At 49.8% G+C, this 24,607-nt stretch overlaps 2 protein-coding genes across 3 annotated transcripts in view; both read left to right on the plus strand.

The window, feature by feature from the left end:
* Positions 1-2,286, plus strand: part of Smarcc1 (SWI/SNF related, matrix associated, actin dependent regulator of chromatin subfamily c member 1) — a 103,982-nt gene extending 101,696 nt beyond the window's left edge. Inside the window, exon 28 of the mRNA XM_051140784.1 lies at positions 1,880-2,286. Coding sequence (XP_050996741.1) covers positions 1,880-1,971 — 92 coding nt within the window. The 3' untranslated portion in view covers positions 1,972-2,286. The remainder of the gene's footprint in view (positions 1-1,879) is intronic.
* A 7,274-nt stretch (positions 2,287-9,560) lies between these two features.
* Cspg5 (chondroitin sulfate proteoglycan 5) lies at positions 9,561-23,317 on the plus strand. Of its 2 annotated transcripts, none has more exons than XM_051140497.1 (5): positions 9,561-9,671; positions 10,270-11,383; positions 15,098-15,286; positions 17,564-17,720; positions 23,118-23,317. In XM_051140497.1, the coding sequence occupies exons 1-5, from the start codon at positions 9,575-9,577 to the stop codon at positions 23,277-23,279; spliced, it is 1,719 nt and encodes a 572-aa protein (XP_050996454.1). In that variant the 5' UTR covers positions 9,561-9,574; the 3' UTR covers positions 23,280-23,317. The 2 variants fall into 2 exon arrangements, with proteins under 2 accessions (XP_050996454.1, XP_050996455.1); XM_051140498.1 differs by having other exon boundaries at positions 17,564-17,639.
* The last annotated feature ends 1,290 nt before the right edge of the window (positions 23,318-24,607 follow it).

The raw sequence follows: 24,607 nt of genomic DNA on the forward strand, positions 1-24,607 counted from the left end.
GAGGCCAGCCTGGTCTACAGAGCAAGTTCCAAGACAGCCAAGGCTACACAGAAAAACCCTGTCTTGTGGGGGGAAAAGGAAAAAAAATCCTTGGCTGCATGAGCTTTAATTAGGAAAATAAATAACTGAAAACTTTGATAGGAGTGTTCATTTCTCTGTTTCTTGACTATAGATGAAATATAACCACTGTCCTTAAGCAACTGCCATTATGACTTGCTGCTATAAATGGACTGAGTTCTACATAGAATCTAGTAAAATTACATGATATGACTGGTGAGGTGTCTCTGCAGATAAAGGCATTTGCAGCCAAGCCTACAACAGCAGTGATCTCTGGGAATCTGCAAGGGGAGGAGAGAACTGATTCATACTTGAGTTGACTTCAGCATACTCCCTGTAACATCAGCTCGGCTCTGCATGCATTGTGCACATACAGAATACTGGAATGCACTGTAATACTCCAGGACACTTCCTTGCTGGGAAGTTGGCCTCATGCAGAGGCATGCAAACCTGATCTGTGAATCCCAGGTGCTGAACACAGTAGATGTACAGAAGAAAGTCCTGGTTTAACTGAGTTTATAGAACCTGGCTCATATGAAAAGTTATTTCCCTTGAGCTCTGGTCAGATACCATAGTAGAGTGAGTAAGAACATGCTTGCCATGTCACCTCCCAGCAAGAATTGGCCTTCAAGAGAGCTGGTGAACAGAGATATTACATCATTGGACTTTATCACTGGTCTCCTTGGGTTTTGACATTAAGATTCCATCCTGAAGGGTCCTGGGGGAACACCTTGAGAATGTGGAGTATTTCACTTTGTATGAACAGGGTCTTCAGGGCATCTGAGCTTATGCCTTGTCTCTGGACAGGCCGCACTGCAGGGTAACCTTCCCATCCTCAGGCCTTGGTCTCTTCTACTCAGAGATCATGAAGGGAAGAGATGATTGGATTCAGAATGTTGTGAAAATCTGTAGAGGTTTGCTATAAAGCTCTTGGGAGTTTAGACGGGTGAATGCTTGATCAGTGCAGCTGTACTTTAATTATTTGATATGTTTTCATTTCTGGCAAGATCTAGAGGTTTTAAAGTCTTGGATTAAATGATCTCTAGGGTTCCTTTGTACACTAAATCGGCTTGACTTGAAATAGAAAAGAACCCCAGACACTCAGGCTAATTGTTCCCTGTAGGACCTGACCTAGTTTGGGCCAGAAATCCCAAGGATGGCAGTTGAGCTGTAAGGCCTCCCGGGACTGTCCAGCTTGTCAGCAGCTGCCTCAGTGAAGTTCTGTGGCCCTGGTGGAAACAGCTAATCAGCAAGAAGTTATTGATAATCTCTCCTGTGCCCAGCTAGGCTAGACACCATAGAACAAAAAAAGATAAAGATACAGAACTAGTCTGTGAAGTTCTAAATATTTAATTGAAGAAACCCAATCAGTAAAGAGAACAATTAGAATACAATAAAAGTGGAAATACAGTCTGCAGGGATTCTTGAAGTGAGTAGTCCTTAGAGAAGGGTGGGGTGGATTCCAGCACCTCCCCTTCCTGCTTCTTAGGTTAGGGTGAGCAGTGCAGGCAGCAGCACTTGACCTCAGGCATCAGGCCTCTGGTCTACATTGCTTGCTTGCCGCAACCAAAGTGACTTCCCGAACTGGCCACAGTGGTACATGTCTTCAACCCCAGCACTGTGGCTGAGGTGGGCAGAGCTCTGAATTTGAGGCCAGTCTGGTCTACATAGCAAGTTTTAGACCAGCCAAGGGTCCATAGCAAAACCTCCTCTACCCTCTCCCCCGATTAAAAACAAATCCTTCCTGTTACTTTCCATTGAGTGGACTTTGCCAAGCCTGCCTGTTTCCAGCAGTGACACGTTACCTTGAATGTGTTTGCAGATCCTCCTGCACCACAGCAGCCGCCGCCGCCACCTGCAGATGGGGTCCCTCCACCTCCTGCTCCAGGCCAGCCAGCCTCGGCCACTCCCTAGCCTGAAGATACAGGGCGCCTCCACACCCACCACAAGCTGAACTGGGGATGGCAAGACTTGTGTCTCAGCTTCCTTGGTTTTCTTTCAGGATTTTTTTCTCACAGCCCCAAGTACAAGTCCCGTGTCTTCCCCATTCCCTGATACTTCTTGTGTCGGGTCCTCGGCTGGGGCATGATGGGAAGCCTGTGGTGACTGCTGTGCCCTGGTCATTGGAAAAGTAACCGTTGTCTCACCTGTCCCAGTGTCCAGGTGCTGGCAGTTGGTTGGCAGGTCCTATTATGTCTCCCTCTTTGCTTTTGTCTTATGCTTCAGTGGATAATCTATAATATCCTTTCTTTCCCTGTTATGGTTGTTTTTAAGGAGAGCATCCTAAGTTAATAGAAACCAAAAAAAAGTGATGGGCAGGAAGAAATAGCCACAGAGACACACCTTAGGGCGTTATAAGTGACCTTATTTCTGCTTATCTGAGCTGAGTGGTGCTACTGGCGAAGTTCCTGAGACACACAAATGCACCCAAATGAGAGAGGGGGGCTGGGGGAGGAGGAGGAGCGTGTTCTTAATTCCTGGCAGGGACCATGAATTCAGGACTCCGCTCGCCTGGAAGGACACACCGCTGTACCTAGTATGTGGTCGCAGAGAGCACAAGCACTGGAGTATGCCTGCCCCTCCCCTCCCCACCATTCTTGCTTTCTGTGCAAAAGATTTGCAGGGTTGGAACTAGGTGAGTTTTCCTAAGGGCCGTGTGAGCTTTAAAGGTTGGAATTTGGGCGATTCCCTGGGTTTTCCCAGACTAGCCAGGAAAGTTACAGAGTCTAGGACCCCACCTACTTACCTTTGGAGTCCTCTCCAACACACAGATCCCCTACCCTTATACCCCAAATTTAGCCGAACTTTGTGTTTTTTCAAACCTTCCTCCAATATATAAGAAAGGAAGGAGGAAAAAAACTAAAATGGGTAAGTAGATTGTGTTAATAAACATTTTATCTCATGAAACTTGGCTTTGGGGGGAGGGGTGCAAATCCCTAAACTACCTCTTGCTGTAGCCAGGGTGAATGGGATTTCTTAAAGTGGTACTGAGGTTCAGAATAGGAGTGGAAAACTGGTACATAGCTTCATATACCTCCTGAGACTTCACGTTGCATCTGTCACAGCGTTGTGGAGACTGTGCTGACGGCACACGGACTTCACTAGGCTCCAAAGCTTTATGCTTTAAAGTTTGGGGTACTCACACTGGGAGGGTGAGGTACCATTCCAGAGGAAGAGCCACAAAAAAAATGCCTTAATTTGAGCCTGTATCTACCCCTGCTGATGAGGGATGTGATAGATCTTGGTTTTGTCAGCTTTCCTTCTCTCCCTTCTGTCCTTCTGTGAGTAGCAAAAGGGTGTTTTTGGCAGAACTTCACTTTAAGTGGCAGTTCCATTATTAAGAATGCAAAGTAGAACGCCTTATGGGTATCTTTTCTGTGTGATGTGACCTTACCTATGAGAAGGTATAAGGAGGTATCTCTTAACCTTAGACTTCCCCTTACTGTCAGAATGCAAAAATCCACAGCTGAGAATTGCCTTTGAGACCTCGGGTTTGCCTCTAACCAAGGCCCCTGTTCATCACCAGAGTTCCTGGGTACTAGAGCTGAAGAGACCTTGCTCCTTCTGTGTGTGCTCTAGAGTCTTAGGGAATGGACATGAGCCTGTTCCTTGGGCGGTTGCCTTTCTCATTTGCCTCCAGGAAGAACCCAGTGCCTTTTGACAGTGGCCAGGGTTTCCCTTCTGCCTTCCATTCTCTCCCAAAGGAAATTCACTGCAAACACTCCTTTCCCCTGGAGTCCTAGAAGAGCGGGATTCTGGTTCATACTGTGGTCCTTTATAGCCTCAGGTCGGTGACGTGATCACTTTCCAGTATGAAAAATGCAAGTGGATATTTTTACAGTGCTGGTAGTCTACAGAACCTGAGCTCAACACAGCTTTTCCCTGTGTGTCAATTGGATATCATTCCTGTAGTAACACCCATCCAATTTTGTGAGGGGCGGGCTGGGATACTGTGTGGTTTTTGTACAAATGTGTTTCTCCGTGTGGGGTTTTGTTTTGTTTTTCCTCTCCTTTTGGTTGTTTTGTTTCTAATGAGGGGAGTTTTGAGAGTTTGGGAGAAAATGAATGAAAGTGGCTTAATTTTCCTCTTTTTCATTGAATAAATGAAATACCATTTATGAATTCTAGTCCCATTCTGTGCATTCATCCATTCATTTCATATTGTGGCCTGTAAAGAACCAAAATACTCAGTCTCATCTGGTCTTGGTTAGCAGTTAAAATCTCATGGCTCAGGGCCTGTGTTTCAGTATTGAACATAAAGTTGGATTTCTTCCCCTTCAGTCAAAGAAAGATGAATGGAAATTTTCCAGGAGGGCAACCTGACATCCTGGTGCCTCCAAAGAGGAATTGTCTTAGTGACCCAAGATTTTGTCAGATACAGTTTAGATGCAGCTTGATCTTGTATCAATCCCTGGGTCACCGACATAGTAGAAGAGAACTGACTCCCCAAAGTTGTCCTTTTGGTTTTCACATGTACACTGGTATGCACACATATATTCACATAAGTAAGTGTAATTTTTTTTTTTTTTTTTTTTAGACAGAATCTCACAGTATAGTCTTGGCTGGCCTGGAACTCACTATGTAAGCTAATCTGGTCTTGCACTAGTGGACATCCATCAGCCTCTCAAGTACTGGGATTAAAGATGTGCCACTACATCTGGCTTTAATTTTTTTTTCTGCTTAAGAGCTTTTTGTGGGCTAGGCAGAGTGATGTACACCTGTAATTCCGGGGGTGGGACGGGGGCAGAGGCAGGCAGATCTCTGAGTTTCAGGCCATCCTGGTCTACAAAGTGAGTCCAGGACAGCCACAGTTACACCAAGAGAAACCATCTTGGTGGGATGGGGCGGGGGGGTGGGTTGTGTAGTAGTACAAAACTACAGTTCCTTTTTCATGGTGTTTTTATTGAATAGAAATTTGAGAGTCTGCTTTGTTTGAGGTTCATAATCCGCATACAAATAAATCACAACACCGGGCGTGGTGGCGCACGCCTTTAATCCTAACACTCAGGAGGCAGAGGCAGGCGGATCGCTGTGAGTTCAAGGCCAGCCTGGTCTACAAAGTGAGTCCAGGATGGCCAAGGCTACACAGAGAATCCCTGTCTTGAAAAAACAAACAAACAAAAACCAAAAAAAAAAACAAATAAATCACAGCTGCCATCAAAGTAGCCAGGCTGAACCATCCAGGCCGCCAGAATGTAGACAGTAATAAATAGTAGCATTTCTTGTAAGTCAAGAATTCTTGAAGAAAGTGAAAGTAAGCCAGGTGGTGGTGCACTGTGATCCCAGCACTTGAGGATCTCTGAGTTTAAGGATAGCCAAGGCTACACAGAAAAACCCTGTCTCAAAAACTTAAAAAAAAAAAAAAAAATCTAGCGTATAATGGGGAGGGAGTGTAATGTGCCTGTAGACTCCCCTCAGAAGGATCTCAAGGTTATGGATAAGATTTGCCTCCAAAAAATGTTTTTCCTGAAGAAAATGGGATAATGTATAAATTCTGAACTGAGTGAACTAACTATAATTTCTGCAAAATAGTCTGAATTCAGTCTCTAGTGGGTGGCAGTGCATGGCTTCTGCCATGCTGCCTGTGATGTCTTTCAGGGCTAGACTAAATCCTGGGAACTCATATCTTTTATTTTTTTAATATTTTATTTAGTTTTTTAATCTATGTGCATTGATGTGAAAGTGTCAGGTCTTGGAGTTAAAGTCAGTTGTGAGCTGCCATGTGGTGGCTGGGAATTGAACCCGGGTCCTTTGGAAGAGAGGCAGTGCTCTTAACCACTGAGCCATCTCTCCAGCCCCTGGAACTCCTCTCTTATCATAAAGGGCAGAGAGGCAAGTGTGAGGCCACCTAGGGCTAGCCATGTAGGTGGGAAATGTTTGGATCCTGACCTTGGTCAGAGATCTGAGACAACCCCTGTAGAGAATGGCTAATGGGCCGAGAGGTAGTATTGGGGAGGCAGAGGCAAGCAGGTATCTCCAGAGTGAATTCTTGAACAGCCAGGGCTACATAGAACCCCATCTCAAAAAAACAATAAACAGCCGGGTGTGGCGCACACCTTTAGTCCCAGCACTTGGGAGGCAGAGGCAGGTGAATCCCTGTGAGTTAAAGGCATCCTGGTCTACATAGTGAGTGCAGGAGAGCCAGGGATACACACAGAGAAACCCTGTCTCAAAAAAATAAAAAGAATGGATAATGTATCAGACCTGGTGGCATGGTAGATTTCTTAGCTTTTATGCTTTCAAATGGCTAAAGACCACAGATAAGAGTCCTGGTGGTGGTGCACATGCCTTTGATCCCAGCACTCGGGGCAGAGACAGTCCGATTTCTGTGAGTTCAAGGACAATGCTCTACAAAGCAAGTTCCGGAACAGCCAGGGCTATGCAGAGAAAGGGGGGCTGCTGCTAATTAATATCCCTGTACCCACCTGGGGTGACGTGGTCTCTGGTTCCTGTGATTGCTTTACTGCTGTGCAGAAGTTGGACGTGCCCTTAACCACTTATGCCCCCAGAAGGCTTTGCATGCTCTTGTAGCATCATGGCAAGCAGGCATGTAACCTGTGCTGGTAGTAGTTTTATCCTTTATAGGAAAAATCACCTGCCCTAAACGTAGTTCGTGAAAACCTCAGCAAAATACCCATACTTTACAATGTAGGCAAGACATCTGACGGGCATGGCAGCAGATACCTTTAATCCCAGCATTTGGGGAGACAGAGGCAGGTGGATCGTTGTGAGTTCAAGGCCAGCCTGGTCTACAGAGGGAGTTCCGGAGATTAAAAGCACCATGTGTTCCTGTAGAGCATATACATGGTGGCTCACAACTGTATAACTCCAGTCCCAAGGCATCAGCTTACTCTGGCTTCCTGGAGACCAGGTGCTGCTGTGATGCACATCCAGCATGTGCAGGCTAAACACCCATGCACACTTTAAAGAGTGAAATACAAGCCTCTACATTCAGATGAATATACTTTTTTAAAAAGAAAAGCCAATTTTTCAGTAAGTTGGTGTTTATACTGAGGATTTAAAGGCAAACTGATGTTCTCTATCCAGATCAATGATAACAGTGACAGTAGCCTCCCCCATAATGATGCATGCAGCAGTCATGGTAATAGTCTTTATAGCTTGGCTTTGGAGGCAAGTTACCAAAACCCAGTAGGAAACAGACATGAAGAAGCCATTGCTATACAAAATGACTCCAATGCCCACACGGTACATGATGTGACTAGAGGGACAGGGTGGAAGCTGTAGCTAGCGGTCGGTTTCACTGTCTAGTTCTCATATCATTTCCTAAGCTCCCTCAGCCTTCATGTACAAACTACCATTCATCTGACACAGTGCTTGCCAGACCCTTTCGCACTGGAGTCTCCCCTAATTCTTGCTCCTCTCCCCACAGACCACTCCCTACATGGGCTTAACCCTGACTTATAGGTGTTGCCCAATTACTCTGCTCTCATTGCTAAGGAGGGTCAAAATGTCAACAGTTTTTTGTTTTGTTTTGTTTTTTGTTTTTTAATTCCTAATTGGTGCTGGATATATAGCTCATTGATGCACAAGGCCCCAGTTTAGTTTCAGGCAACACAGACACAATGCAACAAAGTAGTAACAGAATTTGTCTCCAGGGGTGGAGAAGATAATTGAGGAAGGAAATATTTCACCCATATTGTACCATATGTTTGCTTTACTGATCAAAAATAATTTAAAAGGGTAGTTAAAGATGAGAAACAGGGTAGAGAGGGGTTTGTTGGTTAGTTGGTTCTAGACAGGAATTACAGACATGAGCTACCATGACCAGCAAATACAATTATTTTGCAGTATTAGGAATTGAGCCTAAAGTTCTCACTCATTTTAGGAAAGTGCTCTCCCTACCCCTAAGTGTTTTATTATGAATAAGAAGATGCTTTATTATTGTGGCCATGCCCTAGACATGAACTTACACAGGACTTTCCCACGCACACTTACTCTAGAACAAGGAGGAGATAAGCTCCACCAACATCCACTTTCGACAATCCCTACCAAAGAACTGAGGAGCAGGCACTATATTTGAGTAAGCAAGCTCCCTCTTGACTGGTGTGTGGTTGTCATGCCACACACCATAGATGCCATAGCTACAGGCCCTACAGAGCCACCTCCGAGCCAGACATTGATCAGGATATAAGCTCCTACCTGCTTGAACAGGCCAAGTGAACCTCACAGGGTGATAGAAAAGTGAATCTTTGTGGCATGAAGTTTGTCGGCCCGGAGGGGACTCTAGGCTGGACAAATGGCCTGCGGCTATAGTGGTGGTGGGGAGAGAAGTGTTGAACCAAGATAACCTCACTGGGAGATTCGTGTGAGACAGATTAAATGATGGCTCTCTATCTTGATCATATTTGGTCTCTGACAGAAATGAGAGCGTCAACACCAGCGTTGTCATGTGTCCTTGGGCTGAGCTGAACATAATAATCATTTACGTTGATAATAAGACATCAAGAAGTAGGCTATTTGGAGGCAGGAACTGCTAGGTAACTAAGCTGTAGCTCTGACTCCCCTCCCAACAGTTCTCCCTGTAAGCAGTTGAGGAATGGAGACCGTGTGCACCTGGCCGTGATCTACACCTCCTTGATCTAACCAGGAGCTTGGGTAGAACTGGTCTGTAGAAAGGGATTCAAAGGCCGCCCAGAATTTGGAGAAGGCAAGGCGAAGTCAAAGTATTGGGGGCTGGTCTCACCCCCTTGCCCAATAATTCGTTGGGTGGACCTGGCTGTGCAAGATCTAAACTAATGGCTTTGGCTGTGGACGGATTAGGTCTGATCGGATTAGAGCCTAGGCCGTTGTATTCGCCTCCTTGCCAGTCTCTGTCGACGTTCACCCTGACTCTCGTGAAGAAAACTCAGAGACCAACTGGAGAACCTTCCCTGCCTGGAACACCGGATTGGCGCAGAAACCGAGAATCGGTGCCGGGGCTCCGCTGCTTTCCACACGGGGGGCGCGGGCTTCCTCCCCCCTGCGGCCCTTCCGAGCCCCGCCCCGAGCCTGCGGGTGTCTGAGCCCGCGACGTCCCCGCCTCCCCTGCGCGCGCGTGGCGGGTGGGTTCCTCGGAGGTCCGCGGCCGAGCGCGCTCAGCCCTGGGAGCGCAGGCCGCGCAAGCGGGCTCCGCGGGCTCCCGCCGGTGCACCTGTCGGCTTCCCCCAGCGGTTCTGCTGCCGCCCCTGCACGCCGCGCGTCCGTCGCGCTCCACGTCCCGTGCCAAAGGGATCTATCTGTCCCCTTGGCGAGGAGGACGGAGAGGGGCCGGCGTCAACGCGACGTGCGGCGGGACAGGCGGAGTGGGGGCGGCGCCGAGCGCGGCAGCGGCAGCGGCGGCGCGGGAGGTGGGGAGGCGCGGCGCGCGCGGAGGACAGCGGCTGACGGCGGCATGCGGCGGCTCTTGCTGCCCACCGTGGGCTGAGGCGGCCGCAAACGGGCGGCAGGCGCGGCGGCCGGGCAAGCCGAGGGCGCAGCCAAGCCGCGCGCACCGCGCAGGCGGCCGGGGCTCCGTGCAATGGGCCGAGCTGGAGGCGGGGGCCCGGGTCGGGGGCCACCGCCAGCGCTGCTGCTTTTGGGGGCCACGCTGGTGCTCACCGCTGGGGCCGTGCCGGGTAGGTACCCACCGCGACCGAGACCCAGACAACCCTCGCGCCCCACCCCGTGCCAGGTTCTCGCTGGCTTCAGGTCCAGGTGGAGTCCCCAAGCCGTGACAAGGGGGCGGGGCACTGCCTAGCCTGCAGCCCGGGACTCAGGCGGGAAAGGGGAGGAGAAGAGGACATATGGGGGGTGGGGGTGGGGGACACACAGGCCAGCGGGGAGCAGCCGGTAGCCTGAGTGCAGACAGCAGGGTGGGCTAGGGTGGGGGTGGGGTCTTGATGTAGGGGCGGGGTCTTAAACGGGGGCGGGGCCTGGATGAGATTTGTAGACGGGGGCGGGGTCCAGATGAGGCAAGGATGAGCTAGAGTTGCGGGGACTACCCTGACCTCAGCTCTCAGACTGCAGGTACTATCTGGGGCGGGAAACCATAGATAGGCAAGGTGTATTTCCCCAGTTAAGGAGGCGGACTCAGAGGCGGACCTTAAAAATGGGGCGTGGGCTTAGAAACCGAAGCAGTGTCCCAGGGTGGACCCAGGTCTACTGGATCTCGCTCAGAGCCTCTCACCCACTTGCGTCACCTTGACACCCTGCCCCTTGGCCTCCCTCTCACAGCACGGGAAGCAGGCAGTGCGATCGAGGCTGAAGAGCTGGTGAGGAGCACCCTTGCATGGGAGGCGCGTGCCAATGACACGCGGGAGGAAGCCAGCCTGCCAGCAGCTGGGGAAGATGAGACCTCGTGGACAGCGCCCGGCAGTGAGCTGGCCGCGGTGGGCCCTGGGGTCGGGCCAGAGGAGGCATTGGAGGCATCCGCTGCAGTGACTGGCACTGCCTGGCTAGAGGCAGATAGCCCAGGCCTGGGTGGAGTGACTGCGGAAGCTGGCAGTGGTGACACCCAGACCCTTCCAGCTACGCTCCAGTCGCCTGATGAGGCCCTTGGGTCGTCTACAATGCCCCCTGCCATGCCTGAGGCTACTGAAGCCAGTGGACCTCCCTCCCCTACTACCCATGATAAGCCTAGCCCAGGCCCTGGACTCCCTAAGGAGGACCCCTTGGAGGTTTCGCTGAACCTGGGAAGCAGCACACTTGACCCTCGAGGGCCAGAGCCCACTTACCCCCTCCAAGGCACTCTAGAGACCCAACCAGCCTCAGACATAATTGACATCGACTACTTTGAAGGATTGGATAGTGAGGGTCGTGGTGCAGACATGGGCAGCTTCCCGGGGTCACCAGGAACCTCAGAGAGTCACCCTGATACTGAAGGAGAGACCCCTTCCTGGAGCCTGCTTGACATATATGATGACTTCACCCCCTTTGATGAGTCTGATTTCTACCCTACCACATCCTTCTATGATGATTTGGAAGAGGAGGAAGAGGAAGAGGAGGAGGATAAAGATGCAGTGGGAGGCGGAGACCTAGAAGATGAAACTGACCTTCTCCTGCCCTCTCAAAAGCCTGGTGTGGGGCCTGGGACAGGACAGCCCACTGGTCGGTGGCATGCTGTTCCTCCACAGCATACTCTGGGGATGGGCCCTGGCAGCAGCATCTCTCTCAGGCCCCGCCCTGGAGATCCAGGCAGGGACCTGGCTTCAGGCGAAAATGGCACAGAGTGCCGAGTTGGCTTCGTCAGGCACAATGGCTCCTGCCGGTCAGTGTGCGACCTCTTCCCAAGTTACTGTCACAATGGCGGCCAATGCTACCTGGTGGAGAACATAGGGGCTTTCTGCAGGTAAGAAAGGGACAGGTAAAACAGTGCCTGAGCAGTGTAGATGGGACAGACTCGGCATGAGGGACAAGTGAGAGGTACAACTTCCCAGAGGAGGTACAGTCGTCCCAGGATTCCCAGGTCTGCTAAGCACCAGGCATGGTGGTTCGCACCTGTAACTGGAGAGGTTGAGGCAAAACCAATTGTGAATCCAAAGCCAATGTGGGGCTACACAGTCTCAAAAAGAAAAAAAAAAAAAAAAAAAAGCTTTTTGTGATCTTGCTGCCAAGACAAGTTTCTCTAGAAGTGAAGGGATTTCTCCAAGGGCTTTGGAAAGCAGCCATGCTAAAAAAAAAAAGGGGGGGGGCGGCATGAGGAGGAGAGCAGGCCTGGGCCCTGCTGGAAAGTTAAGATGGCTGGGAGCACTCCTGCCAGGCCAGAGAGCTCAGTGTCTCTGAAGTGGGTGTGGGCCTGTAAGGTCAAAGTGCCCCTCTAGGACAGCCCAGAAGCAGCCACACACACAGGTGAAGTCAAGCCGCATCTTTTCAGAAAGCCTTGATGGTAGGCAATATTTCTGATTTTTGAGTGGTGGTTTTCTTCCATTGGTGATTACCTTTTTTTTTTTTTTTTTTTCCTTTTTTGAGATTAAGTCTAAAATGTTTTGAAAGATAAGAATTTAGAGAGCCTAAGGCCACCATCTCGCACCTCAGCGGTAATTCCTCAACCACCTCACCTCTGGGAATGGCCATACAGGGAGAGAGCTAGCTGACAGCACAGCTTCTGTGGGAGGGTCCTCAGGCAAGGGCAGTCTGGGCTGCTCTTTAAGAAGTAGAGAAGAACCAAGCATGGTGGCACACGCCCGTAATCCCAACACTCGGGAGACAGAGGCAGGCAGATCTCTGTGAGTTTGAGGCCAGCCTGGTCTACAAAGTGAGTCCAGGACAGAGAAACCTCTGTCTCAGAAAAACCAAAAGGGAAAATAACAAGTGGAGAAGGGCACAGTCTTGTTCTCACTGGGCCTCTGAGGAGCATTTCTCTTCTCTACAGATCTGTTTTCTTGTTGGTTTGGGGTTTGTTTGTTTTTTTTTTTCTTTTAATTTTTTTTAATCTTTTTTTTTGTTGTTGTTGTTGTTGTTTTTTCGAGACAGAGTCTCTCTGTGTAGCCTTGACTGTCTTGGACTCACTTTGTAGACCAGGCTGGCCTCGAACTCACAGTGATCCGCCTGCCTCTGCCTCCCAAGTGCTGGGATTAAAGGCGTGCACCACCACTGCCAGGCATATTTGTTTGTTTTTTCAAAACAGTGTTTCTCTGTGTAGCCCTGACTATGCTGAAACTCACCCTGTTAGACCAGGCTGGCCACAACCACAGAACTCTGCCTGCTTAGTCCTCCCCGAGTGCTGGGACTAAAGGCATGTGCTACCACTGCTGGCCTTTTCTCCCCTCATTTTTGTTTATGTTTATTTTAAAACAAGTTCTCACTATATTGTCCTAGCTGGCTTGGAACTCACAGAGATCCACTTGTCTGACTCCAAATGCTGGGCTTTAGGTGTACACCATCATGCCCAGCCAGCCCGTTCTTGTTTTTAAAAGATAGGGTCTTACGTAGTCTAGGCTGACCTTGAACTCCCTGTATAGCCAAGGATAGCCTTGAGCTCCTGAACTCCCCCAGCCCCCATGTCTGCCTCCCAAGTGGCAGTGCCTGAGCCACACCCAGCTATGGCTCAGGGTCTCAGTGTTTCTTTTTGTTCTTATAGGAAGTGCTTGAGGGTTAGTTGTGGCATGTTGGCATGGAAGCTGAGTTCCAGTTCTGTCTGTCATTTCCTAGATAGTCATGGCTCTAGGATCATCCATATAGGATGTGACTGCACAGCTCTGGTTGGAGTTGTCCAGCCATTCCTCCTTGGTGACGATGGAGGACCATATTAACTAAGGCCTATGATGCTAGCACTGGTGAGGCAGATGCAGAAGAAACAGCAGTTCAAGGCTAGCCTCAGCTACATAGTGAGTTTGAAGCCACTCTGGACTAACTGTGATTCCTGACTCAAAAAAAAATTGTGTTGGTATCAGAAAGAACTTTTCAGTTAGTTAAAAACCCACCAAAAATGTAAAAGACCCTGCGAGTTTGTTCTATCTTTAGTCTGGGGAACTGTATGTAGTGATGACTTCAGGCTGAGAACAGCACTCTCTGCACATCCGTCTTTCATCCTACTGGAGGCCTGACATTTCTACCTTCAAAGTGAGCCTCCCACCACACTGAAATCTGGAGGCCTGCCTTTGGAGAGCTGTGGAAGCGCCCAGAATCTCCGGGCCCTCTCAGGGAATTCTCCAGTAGTCTGCACTGCTAGTCTCCACCTGCTGCTTTCCCCAACAGGGGACCTTCTCCACATGGCCCATGCCAATCCCCCTTGCTCAGCTTCTGTCCCGAGATCACACGCAGACCTCCCTACCCAGGCTCCTCTTCAGCTTTGCACCCCCAGGCCTGGAGGCTGCTCCCAAACTGTTTTACATTCCACTCACAGGAGACTGCTGAGTCTTTCGTTGCAGACTGCAGCGTGCCTTTGTCTCCGTCACCCTGACCCACCGCAGGGAGAGGATCTGAGCTATGGCAGAACTTTTCTGGAACACTGGGTGAGAGGGCCCCCTCATAGAGGGGGTCTGCATCCCTGGCAACCTTTAACGGGTCATCTGTACCTCCCATTGCAGAGAGATTCGGTTGGAAAACAAAAATTCCTTATTAGGCACATCTCCCCACCCTGCTCTGGGCGTGAGGTAGCCATTTCGCCAGCGCGTAATTTCCTCATGCCTGCGCCCCTTTCTCTAATCTGTCATTCACCCGAGGTTCAAGTCCTCCCTCCTTTGCCTGCCTCTGTATCCTTCCACATCTCCTCTTTGAAGCAGCCTGGTTCCCATGGAAACAGCAATGTCATTGGAAGAGTTGGAGCCTGGGAATGTCCCCAAGGGCAAGAGAAAGTCACTCAACAAAAGGATGAAAACCCATCCCCAGGGTTGATTCTCACTATGCTGGCTGGGTAGTTCTCACAGTCCCAAGAAGCTTTAGGGGCGGAACGTTTGAGGCTGCAGGAGACAGAGAAGAATAGCCACCCACCTCTGTGTGTCTGTTAGGTCCTTACTTTTCAGTGTCATGTGAACTAGATGGGACAGAGGCTGCCGTGTGCAAAGCAGGTCCCTTTTTTTTTTTTTTTTTTTTTTTTGGTTTTTTGAGACAGGTTTCTCTGTGTAGCCTTGGCTGTCCTGGACTCACTTTGTAGACCAGGCTGGCCTCGAACCCACAGCAATCCGCCTGCCTCTGTCTCCTGAGTGCTGGGATTAAAGGCGTGCGCCACCACGCCCTGCCCAGGTCCCAGTATTTCACCTTGAATCACATCACTATCCATCTTTCATCCAGAGCCAGGGCAGGCAGCATTCTGGGAATCCCTGCAAAGCAAGAGGCCAGAATTCTGTTACTACCCTTGTCACTTACTAGTCATGTAACTTAGAGATTTCCCTTCAATTTCTCTGCTTTTCTTACCTCACTTATATCACGGGCTTTGGAGTCCCTGTCCCATCTCATAGCACAGCTGTAAAGTCAGGGTGGAGATAGTGATGGCGTCTGCTCAGACTGAGGATGCCGCAGTCCTGTAGTCTATTGAGTTGGGTGGTGTTGGCATCAGAGTCCAGCTTTTTGCTGTGGCTACAACTGCCATCCCCATCCCCTGAGTCCCTCTGTGTCGTTGTAGGTGTAACACTCAAGACTACATCTGGCACAAGGGCATGCGCTGTGAGTCCATCGTCACTGATTTCCAGGTGATGTGCGTGGCCGTCGGCTCAGCTGCTCTCGTGCTGCTCCTTCTGTTCATGATGACCGTGTTCTTTGCCAAGAAGCTCTATCTGCTCAAGACTGAGAATACCAAGCTGCGGAGGACCAAGTAAGTCTGAACACTGCAGCCTCTGTCAGCCAAGGCACTTCCCTCAAACCCCCTTCCCGCCCAGGCTGTTCCCAGAGGCTGCCTGGCACCTGTTCTCTAGCCCTTTTGGCTCACCCGAGTTTATTTATTCATGCATGGAGTATGCCAGGTGAGGCCCTGGCCCCTATGCCTCTCAGCCACGACCCAGCACCTAAAACCCAGGAAAGAGAGTGGTAAAGAAAAGGCTACCAGTATAGACCATGCCCCTAAGTACATTACTGCACTCTCCCTGCCCACCCTGCCTGCCTACACCTGCTTCCCTGGTCTTTGATACCCAGTGACCAGTGCAAGGATTTTACTCACAAAACAGTATGGAGTAACACCAGCCACTTCAAATCTGCTGTCATTTAATATGGGCCCCTCCTCCTCAGTGGATGCCGAGAAGAGAGATGTTAGCACCACACCGCTTTGCCGTTTCTTCTTCTTTTTTGAGACAGGGTTTCTCTGTGTAGGTTTGGCCATCCTGGACTCACTTTGTAGTCCAGGCTGGCCTCGAACTCACAGCGATCCGCCTGCCTCTGCCTCCCGAGTGCTGGGATTAAAGGTGTGCGCCACCACGCCCAGCCGCTTTGCCTTTTCAAGGCTTCCCCCTGGGGCTCAGCAGTTAGCTCAGTTGATAGGATGCTTGCTTCCAATCCTCAATGCTGCCATTTGATCCCTTGCACTACATAAACAGGGTGTGGCAGTATGTCCCCTGTGCTCAGGAAAAGTGGAAGCCAGAGGATCTGAAGTTCACGGCCATCCCGGAGTGGTGGCGCATGCCTTTAATCCCAGCACTCGTGAGGCAGAGGCAGGCGGATCGCTGTGGGTTCGAGGCCAGCCTGGTCTACAAAGCAAGCCTAGGACAGCCAAGGCTACACAGAGAAACCCTGTCTCGAAAAACAAACAAACAAACAATCCTCAGCTGCATAGGGAGGTTGAGGCTAGCCTGAGCTATATGAGACGCCCTTCTCAAAAAGTAATCATTGTCCATTATCACCCTGTGAGCATGTGTGCACTAGTCTGCAACAGTCCCTTGGCTCATTGTCCACCTTCACCTTTTAGGAGTGATCCATTTTGCTCTTAATTAGTTGTGCCTGCTTTACACACATGCGTGTAGGCTCACCACACTTGCGTGCGTACACCACACACATGCTGGTCAACCCTACTCCAAACAGAATAGAACTTAGCAGCGATGAGCGGTCAGAGTTGACATCCTGTACTGTGTATGTTAAGGACCGCACAGGAATCCAGGGGCTCGCCAGCTGTGCCAGTTGTGCATCTGAGAACTGGCCCATAGTTACCGTTAAGTTCATACTGGACACTTAAGTGTGACCTTATGCACTAAAGAAAGAGCTTTCTAACCACTAAAAGCAAAGTGGAAAACATTTTAAAAGTGTTACAGGGGCCTCAAAAGGAGACTAGCCCTCTGCTTCCTCAGGACCCAAGAGAATGTGTGTGGCACTGGCCTCACTTTCTTTTCATCCTCTTCCACTATGAATGCCGCTGGCCTGAGAGTCCCTCCAGAGAGAGTGGGAGAAGGACTTTCCCTGGGTCCTGAGGAAAGACATGCAGTGCGCAGACAGTGGCAGCCCTGTGACCTTCCAGCTAATGGCCATGGGGCTGAAAGGGCCCCTCCTGTATTGTTCCTGTGCATCGAGGCAGGGACATAAATCTGTGCACGTGATCACTCTGCAGGGACACGAGCCAGGACCCTTGGCTCCTCATTCCATGGCTACACAAAGACAATGGATGTTCAGGGAGCCGGGACATAGAGCTGCATCAGTCAGGCAGCTGTTGGTGGTGGGTGCTGAGAAGACACGCTGCCCTGAGGTTGCCACCCAGCCGTGCAGATAGTGCGACATTTATTGACTCTAGCACACATATTTCTTCTCACATATTAGCATCTCTGAAATTGGATTGCGTCTTACAATTGCTGGCATCGTGCAATCGCTGTTGGCCAGATGGTTGTCTTGATGCAGTTGTAATTGCCTGGCATGCACAAACACGGTCATAGCTGTTCATATCACTGGCAGTTCTTTAAAGTCCCAACGTGCTTCTCTGAGTATAAAAATCCCAGGGGATAAGGAACTATTGGGTCAGTTTAAGTGGCTGAAGTTTGTCCCCAGTGGCGAGTCTAGTCCCATTGTGGCTGGCTCTATTTATAGTGTAATACGGTATTTGACTGTGACACTGACACATCACTGGTATGATTTTGCCATAACCACTTGACTTCCCTTCTTTCTTCTGTCCTTCCAGCAAATTCCGGACCCCATCTGAGCTCCACAATGATAACTTCTCCCTCTCCACCATTGCTGAGGGCTCTCATCCAAATGTAAGGAAACTTTGCGACACCCCCTGTGTCTCCTCCCCCCATGCCCGTGCCTTGGCTCACTATGATAACATTGTCTGTCAGGTAACTTGTCTTATTCACATCTCCTCTTTTGCATGCCCCTCCCCCTGCCTCTTGCCCCTCCCCCTGCCCCTTGCCCCTCCCTCTCCCCTGTCCCTGCTCCTGCCCTTACCCCTGCCCCTTGCCCCTGCTCCTGTCCCTGCCCCTACCCCTATTCCCTGCCCCTGCCCCTGCCCCTTGCCCTCTCCCAGAGTAGGAAGTCTCCAGACAGCTCAGAGCAACCCAGTGGGGCAGGGAAGCAGGGACAGGCTGAGTTACAGGTGCTGGAGTCTCCTAGAACAGCTCACAATTTAAAGCTCTGCCTGTGCTTTGGAAGTCAGCTCATTATTGAATTTTACCTCACATTGCTGGGGAATGTCCTGGTGATCGCTATGCAAGTGATGATTGCCCCTTTGGGTAGATAGAGAAGCTTGCCACTCCTTGGCGCTTTCCGAGGCCCTAGAGGCTAGCACCTCTCTTAGGGCGGAGGTGAGCACAGACACTGTTAGAATTATTAGTCTGGGGACAGTTCTGATGGGGGGGGGGCGCGTTGCTTTTGTGTTGGTAAGACAGACACTTGCTATGTAACTAACTAACACTGGCTTTTCACTGGATCCCCTTACCTCCCAATCCCTAAAACTATAAGGACAAGCTACCGCCCTGACTGATGGTTTTATGTAGCCCAGGCTGGCCTTGAACTTTCTGTGGAGCCTACGATGGGTTTGGACTCTTAATCCTGCCACCTCTGTCTCCTAAATGCTGTGGTTATAGGTGTGTACACCACACCTGGCTTCTGAGTCTGTTCTTAGAAGGGCACATTTATTTTATCTGTTGAAACCCACCAACAAGGCCAGAGCAACAGTAGCCATGCCCTGAAGACACTGACTAGCGGGCCAGCCTGAGCAATGCAATACTGCATACTTTTGGGGAATCTTTGTTGTTGGTGGTGGTGATGGTTTTCTCCATGTATAGCCCTGGCTTTCCTGCAATTCACTATGTAGACCAGACTGGCCTCAAACTCAGAGATTCACCTGCCTCTGCCTCCGAGAGCCCTGGGATTAAAGGTGTACACCACCATGCCTGGCTGGACCTACATGGGGCAGCAGATGTGACCAATATGGAGTTACTGCCGCCCACTGGTTGCTCCTGCCTAACAGTGCAAACGCCCTCAGGAAGATTTGCTTCTTCTGGCAGCTTCACAGTCACTGACTCCTTTCCCTTCTGGAAGGGACAGTGAGGAAACAGCTCCTCCTAGAGTTGCAGTCTGCATGAGCCTGTGGGAAGAGCAGCTGGGCTCTGCATAGAGTTCATAGCTCAGAGATCCGGCTCTGAAAACAGAGCAGAGAGCAGGTCAGCTGCTGTGGACCTGCCAACAAAGGGACTGTGGGGCTGGTTGACACAGCAGTTGGGCCAGCCCTCAGGGAAGTGCTAGGGCCAGGCTGTGGTAGTCTCCTGGCTCCTCTTGGCTCCTGAAGGTAATTTTCCACTGAGGAAAAACACCAGAGATCAGCCTGTGGCCCCTACATGCATACCACATGTATAGACACGCTCAAACACGCTTTTGCCCACGAGTGTCATCTTCTCCCTGCACGTACATGGGTACATGTATGTCATCTCATTGTGGAGGTCAGAGGATAACTTGAGGGAGTTCTCTCCTGCCACCTTGTGAGTTCCAGGGATCAAACTCAGCCCGTCAGGCTTGGCAGCAATCACCTTTACCCACAGCGCCCTCTCCCAAGCCCAGTTTTATCTATTTTAACAGAGGGGTCATTTCTTCTATAGAAGTTAAAGTAAGGCCGGGTGTGGTGGCACACACCTTTAATCCCAGCACTCAGGACGCAGAGGCAAGGGGATCGCTGTGAGTTCGAGGCCAGCCTGGTCTACAAAGTGAGTTCAGGACAGCCAAGGCTACACAGAGAGACCCTGTCTCAACCCCCTCTCCCCCCCCAAAAAAGTTAAAGTAGACTGAGTTGGTCATCTTTCTACGTGTTCCAATAAACTACTCTGTCATACTCTGAAAAGATTTCAAATTTTAAAGTCTCTGCTGCTTTGAGCAGCAACAGTTCCTGGTGACTTTGCCAGTGTCCCCTTCCTTCCTCCGCTCCTCTGAGCTAAGGAGAGACTTTATCTCCTGCGCCACAGGTTCAGTGTCTGTGGCTGAGCGACCCTCTCTGAAGATGACCATCAGGGAGGTTGGAGAACACATGGGAAGGTCCAAGTGTACCTTTGAATAAAGTCACCTGAATCCCACAAGCAGACTGCCCAGCCCTCAGCTGCCCCTAAGCAAAGGGGACACCTAGGTCCTGAGGGGATTCCCAGGGGTAGTTCTGTTTTTCTGTTTTTTCCTCACAACACCCCCCACCAGCATTTGTCTCCTCCTTAAGTCTCTCCTGCTTTCCAGATTGTCCTTCCCCTTAGAGGTTTGCATCTGAGGCAGACCTGAGCCCACATTACCCCTGGGCATAGAGTGCCATATGGCTGAGGTGGAGCACTGGCAACAGGGGGTCCACAGTGGTTCCCCGGATGGGTGCCAAGTATTTGTCCTGTTCCCTCATGGCCAGGTGCATCTGCCAAGTCAAAGACAGATGGGCCCGCCTACTGCGGCTTCAGTGACCTTGGCTTAACCCGATCAGCTCTGGGGAGACAGTTGGGCTGAAGGACCCCCCCATCTTGGATTAGACACTCTCTCCCCTGTCCTCTTGGCAGGAGGTTTGTAGCTTGTTCAAGATACCTGTTTGGGTTCCTCGCTCCATACGTTTTAGGATCCGCTTTTCCCACCCCTGGCCCAGAAGACAGTTTTCTCTGTAGCTTAGAATGCCTTTGAATTTGCTGTCTTCCTGCCCTGGCCCTCCAAGTAGCTGGGATCACAGGTCTGAGTCACCAGGACTGGCTGGCAGTCCCTGAGAACCTTGGGGGTGGTTTCCACGCCTTTGTGACTTTAGAGCTCTGAAAGTTACCCGTCGCACCTTTTCCTCCACGTGTCCTGAAGAGCATGCAGTGAGCGTGAGAGGGGCTCTGGAGAACCTGAAACTGGGTTCCTGTAAGAGGAAAGGTGACTATTGGCCCTACTGTGCTTTCCTGGGCTTTTGAGACCATCCTACCTTTTTTGGGGGGGGCGCAGGTGAGTTGGTGCACGGGAAGGGTCTCCTGCACTCTTGAGTAAGCTCTCTACCAACTGAGCTATATCTCCTGCCCCTGTCTTGAACACTGAAAGTGCTTAAAGCATGAATGAGCATTACGTGGTAGCTCAGACCTATAATTCCAGTACATGGTGAGAGGTCAGCCTGGGCTACATTGTAAGACCTATCTCAAAAACTTAAAAAAAAAAAAAAAAAAGATAAGTAGACAAGCACAAAATAAGAATTGATTTTAGGGGCTAGGCGTGGTGGCACACTCCTTTAATCCCAGCACTCGGGAGGCAGAGGCAGGCAGATCGCTGTGAGTTCGAGGCCAGCCTGGTCTACAAAGTGAGTCCAGGACAGCCAAGGCTACACAGAGAAACCCTGTCTCAAAAAACAAACAAACAAACCAAAATAAATAAATAAATAAAAAGTATATTTGTGGGCTGAAGAGATGGCTCAGAGGTTAAGACCTCTGATTGCTCTTCCAGAGGCCTTGAGTTCAATTCCTAGCAACCACATGGTGGCTCACAACCATCTATAATGTGATCTGATGCCCTCTTCTGGCCTGCCGGTGTACATGTAGGCAGAGCACTGTATACATAATAACAAATAAATAAAATCTAAAATTAAAAAAAAAAGTATATTTGTGCCAGCCAGTAGTGGCACATGCCTGTAATCCCAGCCCTCGGCAGGCAGAGCCAGGTGGACCTCTGAGTTGAGGCCAGCCTGGTCTACAGAGCAAGCTCCAAGACAGCCAGAGCTACCCTGTCTTGAGAAACTAAAAAAGAAAATAAAAAGCCTATTTGTATGTACATGTGTGACTTTATGTGCACCATGGGCTTGCCTGATCCTGGAGAGGCCAAAGAGTGTGGGATCTTCTGGAACTGAATGCCCTGGGTGCTGGGAACTGAACCTGGGTCCTCTGGGAGAAACACTAAGTGCTCCTAACCACTGAGCTGCCTCTGCAGCCCCATCTCTTCCTTTTTGATGAACACGGAGGTAAGGCAAGGCGGAGGCACTTAGAGAGAAGCTGGTACCAAGGACTCACAGGAACCCCTCCTCCCTTTTTTGGGAAGGAATGTGGCAGGAGCCCTCTGAGAGCTCTGAATGTGGGGTTGAGCCTGTCCTGGTATGGGCTTCCTATAAGCCCTTAACGGGCAAATGCTGCTCAGGGTCAGGGGCCTGTGCTGGGCACAGGTGTACCAGCAGCGTGGATTTTGAACCATCTGCTGGAATTGGGCCAACACAGAACACAGGAGATGCTGAGGCCGCTCTGGGCGGGCTGGGGCTCAGATTGAGTGAGCACATTCTGAGTTATGTGCCCAGCAGGTACAGTCCTGATGGCCTGAGGCCCAGACATCTTTAGCTTCTAACCGTAGACCTGGGTATGCCCCACCGGGGATACTGACTGACAAGCTATCTTCCCTCACCAGGGCTTCTTGTGAGAACAGTTTATCTACATAAGACTTTGGGTTTTTACTCAAGTATTAAAGAACTTATTTCTCGGGCTGGAAAGACAGCTCAGGGGTTAAGAACACTTGCTGCTTTTACAGAAGACCCATGTTCTATTATCTGGCACCCACACTGAGCAGCTCACAGCTGCCATTAACTTTAGTTAGGGGAACCAGAGGCCTCTGACCTTTGCAGGCACCTCCACTTAGGTACACATACCCACACATAGACACACACACACACACACACACACACACACACACACACACACACTTAAATAAAATTAATAAAATAAATCTTTATTGGGAAACTGTAAAAAAAAAAAAAAAAAAAGCCAGGTATGGTAGTGTACACCTTTAATGCCAGCACTAGGGAGGTAGAAGCGGTCAGATCTTTGGGAATTTGAGACTAGCCTGGTCTACATGATGAGTTCCAGGCCAGCAAGAGTAAGACCCTGCCTGTAAATAAATAGATAGATGGATGGGCCAGTTTCTTCCTCATCTTGCTTTGTGAGAAAAGATGAATGGCCTGATATAAATTTATTCATAATCTGATTACTTAGTACAGGCTGGTCTTAAACTTGCTTTGTAGCCAAGGCTAGCTCCAAGTGTCTGACTTTTGTGCCTCCACCTGCCTAGTGCTGAGATTTCCTGTGAATTTAATTGTCAAGGCCCCTGCTTTCAGGATGGTGACCGCCCCTCATCGGCTCAGGCTCTTCCGGCGCATTCCGGTCTTAGCTCTCTTTGCCTCACCATGCTCTCTCATGCCGCTAGGAAAGCATGCCGTGATTGCTTTGGCCCTGTTGTCTTGCTTCTCGACAACCCCGTCCAACTCTCTCCTTTTCCAGGACGACTCCAATGCTCCCCACAAAATCCAGGAAGCTCTCAAGTCCTGCCTGAAGGAGGAAGAGTCCTTTAACATCCAGAACTCCATGTCGCCCAAACTTGAGGGTGGCAAAGGTGACCAGGACGACTTGGAGGTGAACTGTCTCCAGAATAACCTAACCTGAGACCCAGCGAGCGAGCGAGCTAAGGGGAGGAGAGGAGAGGGGGGTGGGGGAGGGGAGGACCGTTGTCTCCTCTCGCGCAGAGTCGGCTTCTCGGCTTCTTGTAACCATTTGTTAAGCTTTTCTTTTTCTGATCTCATGGCATGCTCTGATGTGTTTTGTAGGAAGGGGGAAACACTTAAAATAAGCAAAGAAACCGAGCAGGATTGCATATGTCGGATCGTTTGTCTGTGCTGTCTGTACATTGCTTCTGCAGCTGTGATTTCTAAACCTCTGCTGTATTCAACTGACTTTTTTTTTTTCTTTTTTGTACTTTGACCCACCTTTTTTTGGAATATCAGTTTAAAAAAAAAACAAAACAACAAGGTTCTTGAAATAAAACTTTTTAAAAAGCTGTCCACTTTCTTAGTGTCCTGGTGACTTCTGCAGCTCAGTGTTGTCAGTTCTGAGTTCCTTCCATCATGGAAGGTGTATGTCTAAAAATGTTTGAAATCAGATTGGGGTTGGAGATATTTGCAGAGGACCAGGGTTCAGTTCCTAGCCCCCACCTTTCCCCCTATTCTCCCCTAAAAGGTTCACAAGTATCTGTAACTCAGGTTCCAGCACCCAGCCATCTATATGGTGTGCATACATGCATGCAAGCACAATGTCTATACACATAAAATAAATACTTTTTTCCCCCTGAGGCAGGGTTTCTCTGTGTAGCCTTGGCTGTCCTGGACTCACTTTGTAGACCAGGCTGGCCTTGAACTCACAGTGACCCACCTGCTTCTGCTTCCCAAGTGCTGGGATTAAAGGCATGCACCTCCACTGCTCAGCTTAAATACATATTTTTAAAAATTCAATGTTTCAGCCAGGCCTGGTTACCTTTAATCCCAGCACTTGGAAGGCAGAGGTAGGTGGATTACTGTAAGTTCGAGGCCAGTGTGGTCTACAAAAGAGAGTCTAGGACAGCCAAAGTTATACAGAGAAACCCTGTCTCGAAAAACCGGAAAAAAAAAAAAAAAAAAAAAAAGAAAGAAAGAAAGAAAAGGAAAAAAAAAAAAGAAAAAGAAAACAAAGGGGGCTGGAGAGATGGCTTAGAGGTTAAGAGCACCGTCTGCTCTTCTGAAGGTCCCGAGTTCAAGTCCCAGCAACCACATGGTGGCTTACAACCACCTGTAATGAGATCTGGTGCCTTGTGGTGGGGAGGCACACGTGTGGGCAGAATACTGTGTAAATAATAAATAAATCTTAAAAAGAAAAAAAGAAAAACAAAACAAAAATCTTGGCAATGGTGATGCAACATTTTAGGCTACCATAGCAAACAGGACAGACATGCCGTGAACAAC

Source organism: Acomys russatus, chromosome 32 (genome assembly GCF_903995435.1).
Source record: "Acomys russatus chromosome 32, mAcoRus1.1, whole genome shotgun sequence".
Classification (NCBI taxonomy): domain Eukaryota; kingdom Metazoa; phylum Chordata; class Mammalia; order Rodentia; family Muridae; genus Acomys; species Acomys russatus.

Coding starts and splice junctions, on each gene's coding strand:
- Cspg5 (XM_051140497.1), top strand. CDS start 9,575: ATGGGCCGAGCTGGAGGCGGGGGCCCGGGTCGGGGGCCACCGCCAGCG. Junction 11,384..15,097: donor AACATAGGGGCTTTCTGCAG/GTAAGAAAGGGA, acceptor GTGTCGTTGTAG/GTGTAACACTCAAGACTACA. Junction 17,721..23,117: donor ATGATAACATTGTCTGTCAG/GTAACTTGTCTT, acceptor CTCCTTTTCCAG/GACGACTCCAATGCTCCCCA.